This window comes from Canis aureus, chromosome 32 (assembly GCF_053574225.1).
Source record: "Canis aureus isolate CA01 chromosome 32, VMU_Caureus_v.1.0, whole genome shotgun sequence".
NCBI classification, from domain to species: domain Eukaryota; kingdom Metazoa; phylum Chordata; class Mammalia; order Carnivora; family Canidae; genus Canis; species Canis aureus.
The window spans coordinates 12,716,312-12,729,977 of NC_135642.1; the positions used below are offsets into that span (position 1 = coordinate 12,716,312).

General features: G+C 53.0%; 1 protein-coding gene across 2 annotated transcripts; it reads left to right on the top strand.

Annotated features, from left to right (window-relative positions):
* Window positions 1–306: 306 nt before the first annotated feature.
* SPINT1 (serine peptidase inhibitor, Kunitz type 1) lies at window positions 307–13,576 on the top strand. 2 transcript variants are annotated; one of them, XM_077880655.1, is made up of 11 exons: window positions 307–450; window positions 745–1,263; window positions 8,864–8,991; window positions 9,204–9,342; window positions 9,435–9,605; window positions 9,780–9,806; window positions 10,131–10,256; window positions 10,369–10,419; window positions 11,931–12,101; window positions 12,283–12,330; window positions 12,678–13,576. In XM_077880655.1, the coding sequence occupies exons 2-11, from the start codon at window positions 828–830 to the stop codon at window positions 12,896–12,898; spliced, it is 1,518 nt and encodes a 505-aa protein (XP_077736781.1). In that variant the 5' UTR covers window positions 307–450; window positions 745–827; the 3' UTR covers window positions 12,899–13,576. The 2 variants fall into 2 exon arrangements, with proteins under 2 accessions (XP_077736781.1, XP_077736782.1); XM_077880656.1 differs by having other exon boundaries at window positions 347–537.
* The last annotated feature ends 90 nt before the right edge of the window (window positions 13,577–13,666 follow it).

Sequence of the window (13,666 nt, forward strand, 5' to 3'; positions counted from 1 at the left end):
GGATCGGGGATCGGGGATCGGGGATCGGGGATCGGGGATCGGGGCCCGGGGCCCGGGGATCCGGCTGCACTTCTGGGCGCGGGGCCCGCCGCGAGGCTGGACTCGGCGGCGCGGGCGTGGAGCAGCCTGGAGGGACGCCGCCTAGGGCCGGGGCTCGGAGCCGCAGCCGGGGAGCAGCCCGCACCTGCAGGGGGGCCGCGGGGCGGCGGCTGCGCGGAGTTCGGCGGGGCAGGGCCCGCGGCGGTCGCGGCGTGTGGGCGGGGCCGGCGGTGCTGGGGCTCTGGTCCGCCCCGCCCCGGCCTCACTGACTCAGTTTCACCAGAAACCTGGGGAGGGAGGCGGCCGAGCCCCAGCGCACCCGGCACCGGGGCGGAAGCGGCGGCCGGAGCCGCGCAGGAAGCCGGGACCGGAACCTCGGCAGGCCCGGCCCCACCCCGCTCACCTGCGCAGGTAACCCGGGCCCCGGAGCGCGAGGCGGGGACGGAGCGGGCTCGGAGCATGTCTGGCCCTTTGTTCTGTGCTGCGGTGTGGGTCCGGGTACGTGAGCTCCTTAGCCGTCCTTCGGGCCGTCGGGCGGGGGCCGGCTCACCGCGGCGCGCGTGGGAGGGCCGGGCCGGCGTCCCCCGTCGCTCCCGCCGCGCGCGGTGCCCCCCGGCCCTGCCCTCGACTCCCGCCGGCCGGCGCGCTGGCTCGAAGCCTCCGGCCGACCCGCTGTCTCCCCGCGCGCCCCCTCCCCTCTGTCAGGTCGCCAGCACCCTCGGAGCCCAGAGGCCCGCAGCGTGAAGGTGAGCCCCGTGGGGAGGAGGGCGACGGCCCCGGGGAGGACGATGGCCTGCGTCCGCTCGTCTCGGGCCCGCGCCCCAGCGCTGGCCGTGTGGCTCCTGTGCGCGCTCCACCTCGCGGGCACCCAGGCCGGGCCGCCCCCGGGAGCCGCCTGCCTGGACCGCTTTACCGCCGGGGTGCCCGCCTTCGTGCTCGATACCGAGGCCTCGGTCAGCAACGGGGCCACCTTCCTGGGCTCCCCGACCGTGCGCCGCGGCTGGGACTGCGTGCGCGCCTGCTGCACCACCCAGAGCTGCAACCTGGCGCTGGTGGAGCTGCAGCCCGACGGCGGGGAGGACGCCATTGCCGCCTGCTTCTTAATGAACTGCCTCTACGAGCAGAACTTCGTGTGCAAGTTCGCGCCCAGGGAGGGCTTCATCAACTACCTCACGCGAGAGGTTTACCGCTCCTACCGCGAGCTGCGGACCCAGGGCTTCGGCGGTAAGACGAGGGGAGCGGGTTGGATGGACGTAGGGAGACTCGAAAGGAGGCTGGTTTTGGAGCCCTGGGGGAGGCGAGCATCCGAAAGGAGTGAGGAGGACAGCCTCGTTCTGCCCCGACTCCTTAGGACTAGGCGGTATAAACAGTACACAAAAGGGCAGCCTACGTGAGTGAATGGGGAGAGAGAATACTCTAGAGCCCAAACTCTAGGTCCGGAATTCGGGATGTTGAAAGGGCTGGTACTTCGTGATGTGCGTTTGGGAGAGAGGAGGCAGCTCCTCTCGGGATTCCCGATTGCTGACCCTGATAGGCTGAGTCAGGGAGTGAGTTGTCTGGAGGCCACCAGGTTACTAGCTAAGCACCCCTGGCCAAGCACTGTTCTGGGCACCTTGAGGCTCTGTCAAGTGAGCCTGGGCAAGAATAGTCTGCTCCTCTACTACTGGACTGGGACTGGTTAGCATCTCTCTTGTACCCCCTCTTCCCACCTATTGGCCTTTTGGTGGCCAGACCCCAGATGCTGAAGAACAAGCCCAGTCAGAGGTTGACCTCAAAGGGGAAGGGGTGGTGTTGTGGGCACTGTAGCCAGAGGCTCTGGGGGTGGGGGTGAGGAGGGTTGCCCAGTGAGTCAGCCCACTGGTATGTATACCTGGTAGGGGAGGGATGTCAGCTGTACAGGCAGGTGTGTGTGTGTACTTGGTGAGCCAGGCAGGGCTCTCCCAGCTTAGGATGTGGTAGCTAAGCTACCAGGTCTGCTCACCTTGTTTACTTCAAGGGATAAGGGCAAAGTGGAGGTTCCTCCTTCCTCCTGGGACTGAGAAGTTAGCTGGGATCAGGGCCCCGCCAGGGACCTTCGTTCCCCCATTCTTTCTGCCTGCTGTTCTGGCCAAGTGGGGCTCCAGGGCAGGGATGGGTCACAACTGATAACTTCTGTTAGCACTTTATAGTTTACTGATTGCTGTGCCACTCAACCTCTGACTTAGGCCTCCCGACAACTACTTCTGAAAAGGGTGCTATTAGCTGTCATCCCACCTTTTAAGTTAGGAAACTGACTCCTGTGGTAAATAATTTGCCCAGGATAGCACTGCCCATAAATGGGAGACGTGGGACTCAGCCCAGGCAGGATCTCCAAAAGTCCCGTGCTGTTTTTCCACACAAGACCATCCTTTTTGGTGGAAACCTAGCACTCTCACCCAAGACAGCCCAGCAGATGATAGAACCAGAGACGGGGAACTCAGAGGCCAGGTCTGGGCTGGTGCTCAGTTCTGGAAAGTAGGAAAAAAAAAAAGACTTTCCAGCTTTTTCCTGGGCCAGGCTCTCTCTCAGGTTAAGGACCCACTCATCTCCCTATCCTACCAGTAGCTCTCCTGGCTCCACTGGAGAGGTAGGATGGGACTTCTGGGTGCAGGAGGTGGAGAGTGGGCACCATCTCTGAATCCCACTGGGCCAGGGCCTGAGCCCGTTCCACAAGGAAGTAGCAGAGAGTGTAGGTGGTGATGACTTTAATTGACTTGAGCTGCTTGTATCTTCCTGCTCTGATGCAGGGTCCATGGGAGACCCACTCCAGGGCCAGAACCTAAAACTCTGGGTTCCAGTCAGGGAGATGAGCTGCATGGGGCCACATGATCTAGGGACCAGCCTTCCTCATTTGGAACACCCCCCACCCAAAACCCCACCCTGGACTGGCCTATTTGGCACAACATAGGGTGGAGTGGGGATTTCCTGGGTCATTTAGGGAGCCGGGTAGGATGTGAACTGAGTGTGAGCTCCAGGCCATTTTAAGGGTGCTGTAGTGCTTTGCGGGGTGGGGAGAGCTATTTGGTATCGAGGAGTCCATTCTCTGCTGAGTCTGGCTAGAGGTTGGATATGGGAAAGAACAGGATAAAGCCATCCTGGAGGCTCCACTGGATTGAGACAGGCAAGGTGGGCAGGTGCTCAGGTCATCTAAACCTTTTACTTTTGCCTTGGGTAGAGAAATCCTCCCCAGGGTGGGTTGGCTTGTTCCCCTTTCCCTGTTTGTGGCCAGGCCAGTCCAGTCTAGATTCCTACAGCCTCCCAAGCACCCTGCTCCTTCCTTCTCTCCAGTCACTTGCCTGCCCCCTCCTTCTATTGGAGGAGTGAGTGGCTTAGGAGGTGGAGCCTGTGTTTCCAGGAGATGCCTGGCAGCTGTGGGAGGGGCTGGCCTTACTGCCCCTCTGGCCCTTTGCCCTCTTGGGGATAGGAAGTAGGGAGTGGTAGGGTGGGGCATCTGCCCCTTGCTCCCAGGGCCTGGGGCTGGATGGCTGTTGCTGGTTCGGCCAGAGGCCTGACCCATCACTCCGCAGTCCACCCTTGGGGCTGGTGGGGCTAGCCTATCTGACTGCCAAGTGGTCTTGTCTTCAGCAGATGACTTTCTGAAAAATGTAAGGCGGGAGCCACCCCTGGGGGTTTGTCTCTCAGAAGCCACCCCAGAACCTGCCCCTGTTGGACACTTTACTGATTGCCGGCCAAGCCACCAGTGTGCAGGTTCGGTCCAGACAGGTGCTTTTCTTTCGTGCTCTTCAGGTTTTATTTCCCCCCAACCCCTGGAAGCCAGGAATGAGCCTTTGCTCATTCCTCTAGGCCTCTGCACCTGCATCTGACATATTTGTCTGTGGAAGCTCTCCCCTCCCAACCCTTCACTGTCAACTGTGTGTCCCGGTCTTCCCCCTGGGGTCCACCCTCTATAAGTTCCCCATTGGCTCTGCTTTCTCTGCCTCATCATAAAAGAATCTCTGTGACTCAACCTCCTACCAGCTGTTCTTATCTCTTTACCTTCTCTTCTTCCTTTCAGCTCACTCTTAGGCTTGGCATAACTCTCTGTAGAGCCTTAAGAGAGGGCAGTTTGACAGTATTCATCCAAACTGTAAACGGGGGCCCCTGGCTGGCTCGGTGGGAACAGCACGCGACTCTTGATCTCGGGACTATGAGCTCAAGCCCCACGTTGAGTGTAGGGGTTACTTAAATGGATAAATAAATAAAAACTTTTTGAAAACCCTGTAAATGCACATAACCCTCAACACAGTTCCACTTGTAGGAGTTCATCTTGCAGTATTATATGTACATAAACCAACTTAACAGTCAGTTACTCACTGTAGCATTGTTTATAATAGGAAAGAATTGGAAACAATCTAAATGTCCGTCAACACATCCTGTAATTGGACATGGTAGTGCTGTTTTAATAATAATAATAAACCTGAGACAATATGGTTTAGCTCTTAGTAGGAAAAGAAGAGGAAAAGAAAGAAAAAAGAATCTAAATCAAGAGAAGACTGGTGTGTTGGCTAACCAAGTTGTAAGTTCTGGTGCATTCACATAATGAGTACTGTGCAACCCAAAATAAGGGAGACTCTTTACATGTTGCTACAGAATTATTTCCAAAATGTGTCGTGGGGAGAACAGGAAGATGAACTTGCATGCTTCTGAATTCAATACTATCTCTTGATATTCACATACACACACATATAAAAAGTAAGAATGGGGGTGCCTGGGTGGCTCAGTTGGTTAAACATCTTCAGCTCAGGTCATGACCCCAGGATTGAATCCCTCATTGGGCTCCCCTCTCGGTGGAGAGTGTGCTTCTCCCTCTGCCCTTCCTCCCTGCTCATGATCTCTCTCTCTCTCAAATAAATAAATAAATAAAATATTTTTAAAAAGTAAGAACAGATGCCTCTGGTAAGATGAACCTGAAAGATTAAGGAGAAAAAGGTTAAGAAAAGACAAGATTTAATTCTCACTACTTTTTTATGCTTTTTTGGGGGTAAGATTTTACTCTTTAAGTAATCTCTACCCCCAACATGGGACTCAAACTTACAATCCCTTGATCAGGAGTCCCATGCTAAGCCAGCCAGGTGCCCCAACTCTTAAGTACTTTTTTTTTTCTTTTGTGTTTTTGAATTGTCTATTTCATATATACATGTATTACCTAAGTTAAAAAAAAAAACCTGAGATTATAAAAAACAAATCAAAATCTAAGTAGGTGGGAGAACTGTAGCACAGAGTTTTAGAAAGACCATGAGCTATAGAGTCAGACCACGGTTCAGATCCCAGCTCTGCTGTTCAAAAACTGAGTGACCCTGGGCAAGTCATTTAACCTCTCTTGTGTCAGTTTTCTGATCTGGAAAGGGGCAAGAATGCAGTTGTGGCAGGATGGTTAGGAAGGTACATAACATAGATCAGGATTAGCAAACTTTATTTTTTTTTTTAAAGATTTTATTTATTCACGAGAGACTCAGAGAGAGAGGCAGAAGGACTGTGAGGAGCCCATTGCAGGCCCAGACTGAGCCAAAGGCAGATGCTCAACCGCTGAGCCACCCAGGCATCCCAGGGATTAGCAAACTTTCTGTAAAAGGTTTCAAATAGGAAATATCTTATGATTTGTGGCCCATACAATCTCTGTCCCAGCCACTCAGCTCTCCTGTAATATGAAAGCAGCCTTTGACAATATCTAAACGAGTAAGTGAAGCTATTCCCATTCATGGACACAAATTTGAGTTTTAGGAGCGCCTAAGTGGCTCATTTGGTTGGGCATCTGCCTTTGGTTCAGGTCGTAGTCCCAGGGTCCTGCGATCGAGCCCTACATCAGGCTCCCTGCTCCTGGGGGAGCCTGCTTCTCCTTTTCCCTCTGCCTACCACTCCCTCTGCTCATGCTTTCCCCACCCCCCCAGTCAGGTAGATAAATAAAATCTTTAAAAAATCTTTTTGAGTTTTAGGTGCTTTTCCTATGACACAAAATGCTCTTCTTTTGATTTTTTTCAACCATTTATTTATTTATTTGAAAATTTTATTTATTTATTAGTGAGAGACACAGAGAGACAGAGACAGGCATAGGCAGAGACATAGGCAGACGTAGGACTCGATCCCAGGATCCTGGGATCATGACCTGAGCCAAAGGCAGATGCTCAACCACTGAGCCACCCAGATGCCCCTTTTTCAACCATTTAAAAGTGTAATAGGTAGTGGGCCAGATTTGGCCTGCAGGCCATAGTTTGCCAACTCTTAATGTAGACGATGCAGGGAGATGATATGTGGTGGCCAGCACACATTAAACTATCGGCAGCTTTGTTAATAGACACAACTCCATATCTTTCTCCAACTCTGGCCGCTCAGGAGTTCGCACGCACACTTCCTCTGCCTTCTGGTCACTTCTTTTGTTGGTCTTCCGCCTTTCAAGGTCAACGTCTCTGATTGAACCCCCAAGTTCTCTCTAGATCTGTTTTCCTTTCTGCCTGTTTCCCAATTCTTCCTGCACAGTTCACCGTGCCTGACAGACACGGAAACCTCAAGTGTGTCCAGCACACTTCTCACATCCTCCTTCCCATGCCCTTAGCTATCCCTCTAATTCAGACTACTCCCTTCGCACATGCCTGAACCGCAGTGCCAGTCCACTCTCTGGCCTTCCTCCGTAGAAGTCATTCCAGAAGGAGGGGTAACTAGCTGCTGCCTGGAGCTCAGGAGTGCCCCTGCTGCCCAGGCGCTTGGACCCTCCCTTCAGACTCCTGGACCTCGATCACAGATCTAGGAGGTCAACGTCTGTGCCACTGCTCATGGCTATGTCTGACCCCTTCCTGTAGCGCCAGCTGTTGAATATTTGAATGTCACTTCTGCTGTGTCCACGTGCTCTGGCTCTGCATTGAGGGCCCGTTGAGGTATGTCTCACCCCGTTGGCCTTTTTCATGTCAGCCAGACCTGCCTTGCAAATTCCCAGCTCCTGACCTTTGCTCGCATTTTCTGCTGTTAGCAACAACGCAGCACATTCTTGCCCACAACCAAACAGCAACAACAAAAAAAAGCGGAAACAAAAGAATTAAAAAATCCTTTCTCCCTTTACCAGAAAGCCTTCCATCTTTCCTCTAACTTGCTGTGGCCTCTTCCCCCTCTGTGCATCCACTTCCTTGTCTTGGACACGCACCGTGTTTTGCTCTATCTTGGTGCGTTTCTTCTCTGCATTTGCTTCCTGGTGCTTGGTGTTATCTGCCCAGCTGGACTGGAGGCCCCTCAAAGGCAGTGTATCAGTTCTGTGGCTGCTGAAACAAATTACTACAAACTGAGTGACTTCACACAACAGAAATGTATGGTTTTACAGTTCTGGAGGCCAGAAGTCCAAAATCCAGGTGTTGGCAGGGCCACGGTCTCTCTGAAGAGCGGGCTCGACTCCTTCCTTGCCTCTTGCCACCCCGGCTCCAGGCATTCTTCGGCTTGCGGCTGCATCACTCCAGTCCCTGCCTCTGTGTTCACATGGCTTTCCTTTATTCTGTTTTCTCCTCTTCTTTTATAAAGACACGTGTCATTGGATTGGCCTACCCAGCTAATCCAGAATGATCTCATAAGGAGATATTTAACTTAATTACTTCTGCTACGACCCTTTTTCCAGAGAAGATCCCATTCACAAATTCTGGAGTTAGACATAGCCTTATATTTTGGGTCCCACCATTCATTCCATTACAGACAGGAATCCTGCCCTGTGCTTGTTTCTCATCTGGCCCCTAACTTGCCACTGGAGGAAGCCTCAGTCACGGGCATTGTCAGGTTGAGGGAGGGTGTGATTCCCGAGAGACCCCTTGTAAGGAGAGGCAGAGTCTATCTCAGGTGGTAAAGGCACCCTCCTCCTATGACTAAAGCCACCAAGGCTTGCTACGTTGCTGCCCAGGGACTCTCTGCTTCAGACTTCTACCAGGCCGGGCTTCTTAACAGCAATCCAGACCAGCAGAATGAGGGGTAGTAGTTAATTACATATTTATGTATTTGGCTTTTCAAAAATATTGTTACTTTAACTCCTTTTTTTTTTTTTTTTTATAAATTAGAATGTTTCTTTTTTAAAAAAAATTTTTTTTTAAATTTTTATTTATTTATGATAGTCACAGAGAGAGAGAGAGAGAGGCAGAGACACAGGCAGAGGGAGAAGCAGGCTCCATGCACCGGGAGCCCGACGTGGGACTCGATCCCGGGTCTCCAGGATCGCGCCCTGGGCCAAAGGCAGGCACCAAACCGCTGCGCCACCCAGGGATCCCCTATTTTTTTAAAAAAAATTTATTTATTTGAGAGAGAGCAGAAGCAGGGGGAGCAGCAGAAGGAGAGGGAGAAGCAGGCTCAGGCAGCCTGATGTGGGACTTGATTCCATGATTCCAGAGCGCTGAGATCGTGACCCGAGTCCAAGGCAGACACTTAACCGACTGAGCCACTCAGGTGCCCCCTTACTTTAGCCTTTTTTTAAAAAAACAATTAGCAAAAAAAAAAAAAAAAGAAAGAAAAAGCAATTAGCACAAGTACTTGCTTATTATAGAAAATGGGAATAAGCTCCTCTCCCATATATATTTTTTTCTTAAATGGGACCAAATAGCACATGCTATTCAGTATTTTGCTTCTGAAAGTAGGATTTACAACATTAAAAATGCCTTCAGTGTACCAAAGACATATCTAAGGAGAGAGTGGGATGTTGATTTAGTTGTGAGCCCCTGCTTGAGCCCCAGGCAGGCTGCTGAGTCCCAGGTTGGTCTCCGTGTGCATGTGGTCCACATTGCTCCCCACTTCTGGAGAGCTCTGGTCCATTCAGGGAGAGTTGACCTGACCTTACCTTCCTCCTCAGGGTCCCGGATTCCCAAGTCCTGGGCAGGCGTAGACTTGAAGGTACAGCCCCAGGAACCCCTGGTGCTGAAGGGTGTGGAGAACACAGATTGGTACCTCCTGCAGGGTGACACGGATGTCAGAATAGAGGTGAGACACTGGGCTGGCTCCCTGACCCCCATCTCAGCTCTCCAGGGCCACAGGCCAACCTGAGGTTCCAGGTGGGTGGGATGGGTAGAAGCTGAGGATCCATTTAATACCAAGTCCCTCTGCCCTCCCTATGGGGGGCTATGTGGCTGAGAGGACCTGGGGCAGCTGAAGGGTGTTGGGGGTTCTGGCCTAATGGCTACTCTTGTGTATAGAAGAGTGAGCCGGACCAGGTGAAGCTGTGGGGACTCAAGGAAGGCACCTACCGGTTCCAGCTGACAGGGGCTGACTCAGACAAGCCAGAGAGCACGGCCAACGTCACAGTTACTGTGCTGTCCGCCAAGCAGACAGAAGGTGAGGGAGGAGGTGGGGGGACAGAACCTGGAGCCAGCCCCCTCTGTTGATGGGGCCCCACAGGGACCCCTCACAAGCTTTCCTTCCCCCAGAATATTGCCTCGCATCCAACAAGGTGGGCCGCTGCCGCGGCTCCTTCCCCCGCTGGTACTACGACCCCAAAGAACAGATTTGCAAGAGTTTCGTTTACGGAGGTTGCTTGGGCAATAAGAACAACTATCTTCGGGAAGAGGAGTGCAAGCTAGCCTGCCGGGATGTGCAAGGTGGGCCTTTGTGAGGCAGCTTTGGGACTTAGGCGACTTCCCTCAGGGTGGGTGGTCTTTCTGCTGTTCAGGGCAGCGGCCAGGATTATTCTCCATTCCCAGGCACCCCCATCAGCTCGTCCCTGCCGGGACCTGGCCCTGACTCCTCTCATTCCTCTGTTTTTTTTTTCCCAGGCCCCTCCATGGATAGGCACCGTCCAGGTGAGCTTTGCTCCTTTCCCTATCAACCTCACCCCTGCTGTCAGGTCATGTCTTTGTTCTTGCTCCACCTCCCTTTGCCCAGCCCATTCCTGCACCCATTGGACATGGAAGGACCACAAGCACCCCACCTCTTTCAGCCCCCCACTCTGTTAGGATCTGCCCAGTTTGTGTGTAGGAGGGCTCGGGGCGTGCTGGGAGGGGAGCAGGGAACACGTCATAATGCCATGTTGGGGTAGAGAAGGCCAGGTAGATGATGGGCTCTTGGTACTCAGTGACCTATGCTCGAGCCTGATCTCACCCTCAACGCCATCCTGCCCCACCCAGTGTGCTCTGGCACCTGTCACCCCACTGAGTTCCGCTGCCGCAACGGCTGCTGCATCGACAGCTTCCTGGAGTGTGACGACACTCCCGACTGCCCTGATGCCTCCGATGAGGCCACCTGTGAGAAATGTGAGGACTGGGAGAGGGAAGGTCGGTGGGCTGCGGAGGGGAGGCCTGACTGTGCACCCTGTACCCGGGAGACCCTCGTGGGGCCTGGGCCTCTGACCTTTCAGTTTTGCAGACACCAGTGGCTTCGAGGAGCTCCAGAACATCCACTTCCCCAGTGACAAAGGTGAGAGCCTCCCTGGGTCCCATGGGTCAGGACAGAGGCTGGCACTGCCATCCTTATGCACTGCTCCAGGGTGCCCGAGGAGTGTGCTGGGTGTGCCAGGCTATGGGTAGAAAGCTGGCGGGCTCCTGGGCTCTCTTCAGCTCTGTGTTTCCTAAGCATTGGGCTTCCTCTTAACACCTTCAGAGATTTAACCATGCCAGCATATCACTGAGATGTTGTTTACTTATCATTTTTCCTATATATCAAATGCTTTTTTTTTTTTTTTTTTTTCAAATACTTTTTAAACTTAATGTATTAGGGACACCTGGGTGGCTCAGTGGTTAAGCGTCTGCCTTTGGCTCAGGTCATGATCCCAGGGTTCTGGGATTGAGTCCTGCATCAGGCCTGTTACAGGGAGCCTGCTTCTCCCTCTGCCTGTGTCTCTGCCTCTCTCTCTCTCTGTGTCTCATGAATAAATAAATAAAATTTAAAAACTGGTTTACAAAACAAAACAAAAAAAACCCTTCATAACACTTAAAAAATAAAAATAAACTTACTGTATTAAAGGAAATTTCACATCACTAGCATACATGGAAAGCCACTATGACATGCTGCAGATCCAGATTAACTATTAAAATAACTGTAGGGGGATCCCTGGGTGGCGCAGCGGTTTAACGCCTGTCTTTGGCCCGGGGCGTGATCCTGGAGTCCTGGGATCGAGTCCCACGTCAGGCTCCCTGCATGGAGCCTGCTTCTCCCTCTGCCTGTGTCTCTGCCTCTCTCTCTCTCTCTCTCTCTCTCTCTCTCTGTGTCTCTCATGAATAAGTAAATAAAAAAAAAAAACCTTAAAAAAAATAAAATAAAATAAAATAACTGTAGGGGGGGCGGGGAAACAAAAAAAAATAAAATAAAATAACTGTAATAAAACAATGTTAATAAATTTTAGCTGGACATTGTTGCCTACGAGGGCTCAGACCTTGAACCTTCTTTGTGAAAAGATAGACCATCCGGGGGTGCCTGAGTGACTCAGTGGTTGAGCATCTGCGTTTGGCTCAGGGCGTGATCCTGGGGTCCTGGGATCGAGTCCTGCATCAGGCACCCCATGAGGAGCCTCCTTCTCCCTCTGCCTGTGTCTCTGCCTCTCTCTGTGTCTCCAATGAATGAATAAATAAATAAATAAATAAATAAATAAATAAATAAATAAATCCTTGGGTGGGGGGAAGACCATCTGGTCCTGGAGAGAAAGCCAAGACCTTAACAAAATTGGAAAAGCTGAAAGAAAGAAAATTGAAAAAAGTAGTTACGTGAGTCAGTGTGGGTATTTTTGCGCCTAAAATTGTCGTCCAGCATCTATCTCTCTTTGCTTCTGTCAAAACTACAGAAAGGCCAGCTGTTGCTGGGGCCCCTCACTGAGACTAGCATGAGGTAGCTCAGGAGGTGGCAAGCAGCAACCATGTGGAGCCTGGTGGATGGTGGCAGGGAGGCCCCCCCCATGGACTCACTCACCCACTGGCCTGCTCCTTATTCCCCAGGGCACTGTGTGGACCTGCCAGACACAGGCCTCTGCTTAGAGAACATCCCACGCTGGTACTACAACCCCTTCAGTGAACGCTGCGCCCGTTTTACCTATGGTGGTTGTTATGGCAACAAGAACAATTTTGAGGAGGAGCAGCAGTGTCTTGCATCCTGTCGTGGCATCTCCAGTGAGCTGGGCAGTGGGGCGCAGAGGCTGGGGAAGGGAAAGGCACTCTGCTCTGGTCCCAGTTCATCAGAGTACCTGGAATGGCAGTGGAACAGGGTGGCAGAGGGTGGTCTGGGGGCACTGAGGAGCAGCCATCTCCGAGCCTTTAGTATTCTCTTGTTTCTCTCCTCATGATTTTGTAGAGAAGGATGTTTTCGGCCTGCGGCGCGAAAGCCCTGTTCCCAACATAGGTAAGCCTGGTCTGCTCTCTCATGGGTGAGTAGCTATCCTGTCAGGGATCAACTGTACATGATTGGTTGTGGCCGCCTAAACCTGAGTTGAGGATCCTGAGGTTGGCTAAAGGGACAGTGCCACAGTCCGTGGTGATACCTGCCATGGGTAGAGGAAGGAAGCACAGTAGAGCACGTGTCCTGTGTTTGCCACCAGAGTCCCAAGCTTTTCCTTGAGCCCAGCTGCTCGTGTGCTGGAGGTCATTCCACACCTGGCACCTGTTTGACTTGGTCCCTTTTGCACAGAGTGCGGGCAGGCATGCAAGCTGAGCCCTGGGAGCTCTCCTCCATTACGCCCCTTCTTCCAGGCTCTGTGGAAGTGGTCATTGCAGTGCTCCTGGTCACCTGCATCGTGGTGGTGGTGGTCATATTGGGTTACTGCTTCTTCAAGAACCAGAGAAAGAGCTTCTACAGACACCGCCACAGCCACCACCGCCACCCCCAACCGCCTACCCCTGCCAGCTCCACGGTCTCCACCACAGAGGACACGGAGCACCTGGTCTATAACCACACAACTCGGCCCCTCTGAAGCTAGGGCTGCCTTGGCCCTTCAACCTAAGGCTCTCACAGGCTCTTTCCAGCTCTTGCCTAGCCCTCTGCTTCCTCCTTGCCAAGATGGAAGCCTGGGCTAGGGAAGACTTTGGGACCAGACTCCTCCAGCCTGGGAGATGTCTTAACTAAGCTTAGGCTTCTCGTTCCTGAGAAAGCTCCAGGGTCTGGGAGGAACAGAAAACCTTTGAGCCCAGGGTTCCATGCACAGATGGACCTGTCTGCCTAGGATTTCAGAAGAAGTTGGAGTTTGTTTCTTGTTCAAAGCTGCCTGTCCCCACCCTGTGGCGTCAGGAAGGGGCTTGGAACAATGTCAGAAGCTGAAGGACCCCCAGTCCTGCCCTTCAAAGCTGGTCCTCCCACCCTGCATGGTCCAGGGCGGGGGAGTGGGGGAGGACCTCCCTGTATATTTTGTGCTGTATAGAGTTGCTTTTTTGTTTATTTAATGCCATGGGGATGGATAAGAGGAGTGGGAAGAGGCAGCCTCTTCCCTTGGCCCAAGAGTGAGGCCTGGTCTGGTCTGGCCTAGCCTGCGGTGCCTGATGTGCTGTATCCTCCCCACATGCCCCAGGGCTCTCAGGTATCATACCCCTCCCGTTCCCCTGCCTTCCACAGGCCCCAGTACACCCACAGTGTAATAAAATGGTTGGTTCTGTGAGGCTGCTGCCTCTGCTCTGTGGGCCAGGAGAGGGACAGGGCTGCTGGGGGGAGATGGGACCGCCCTGTACAACCGGTTCAGGTTTGGCCA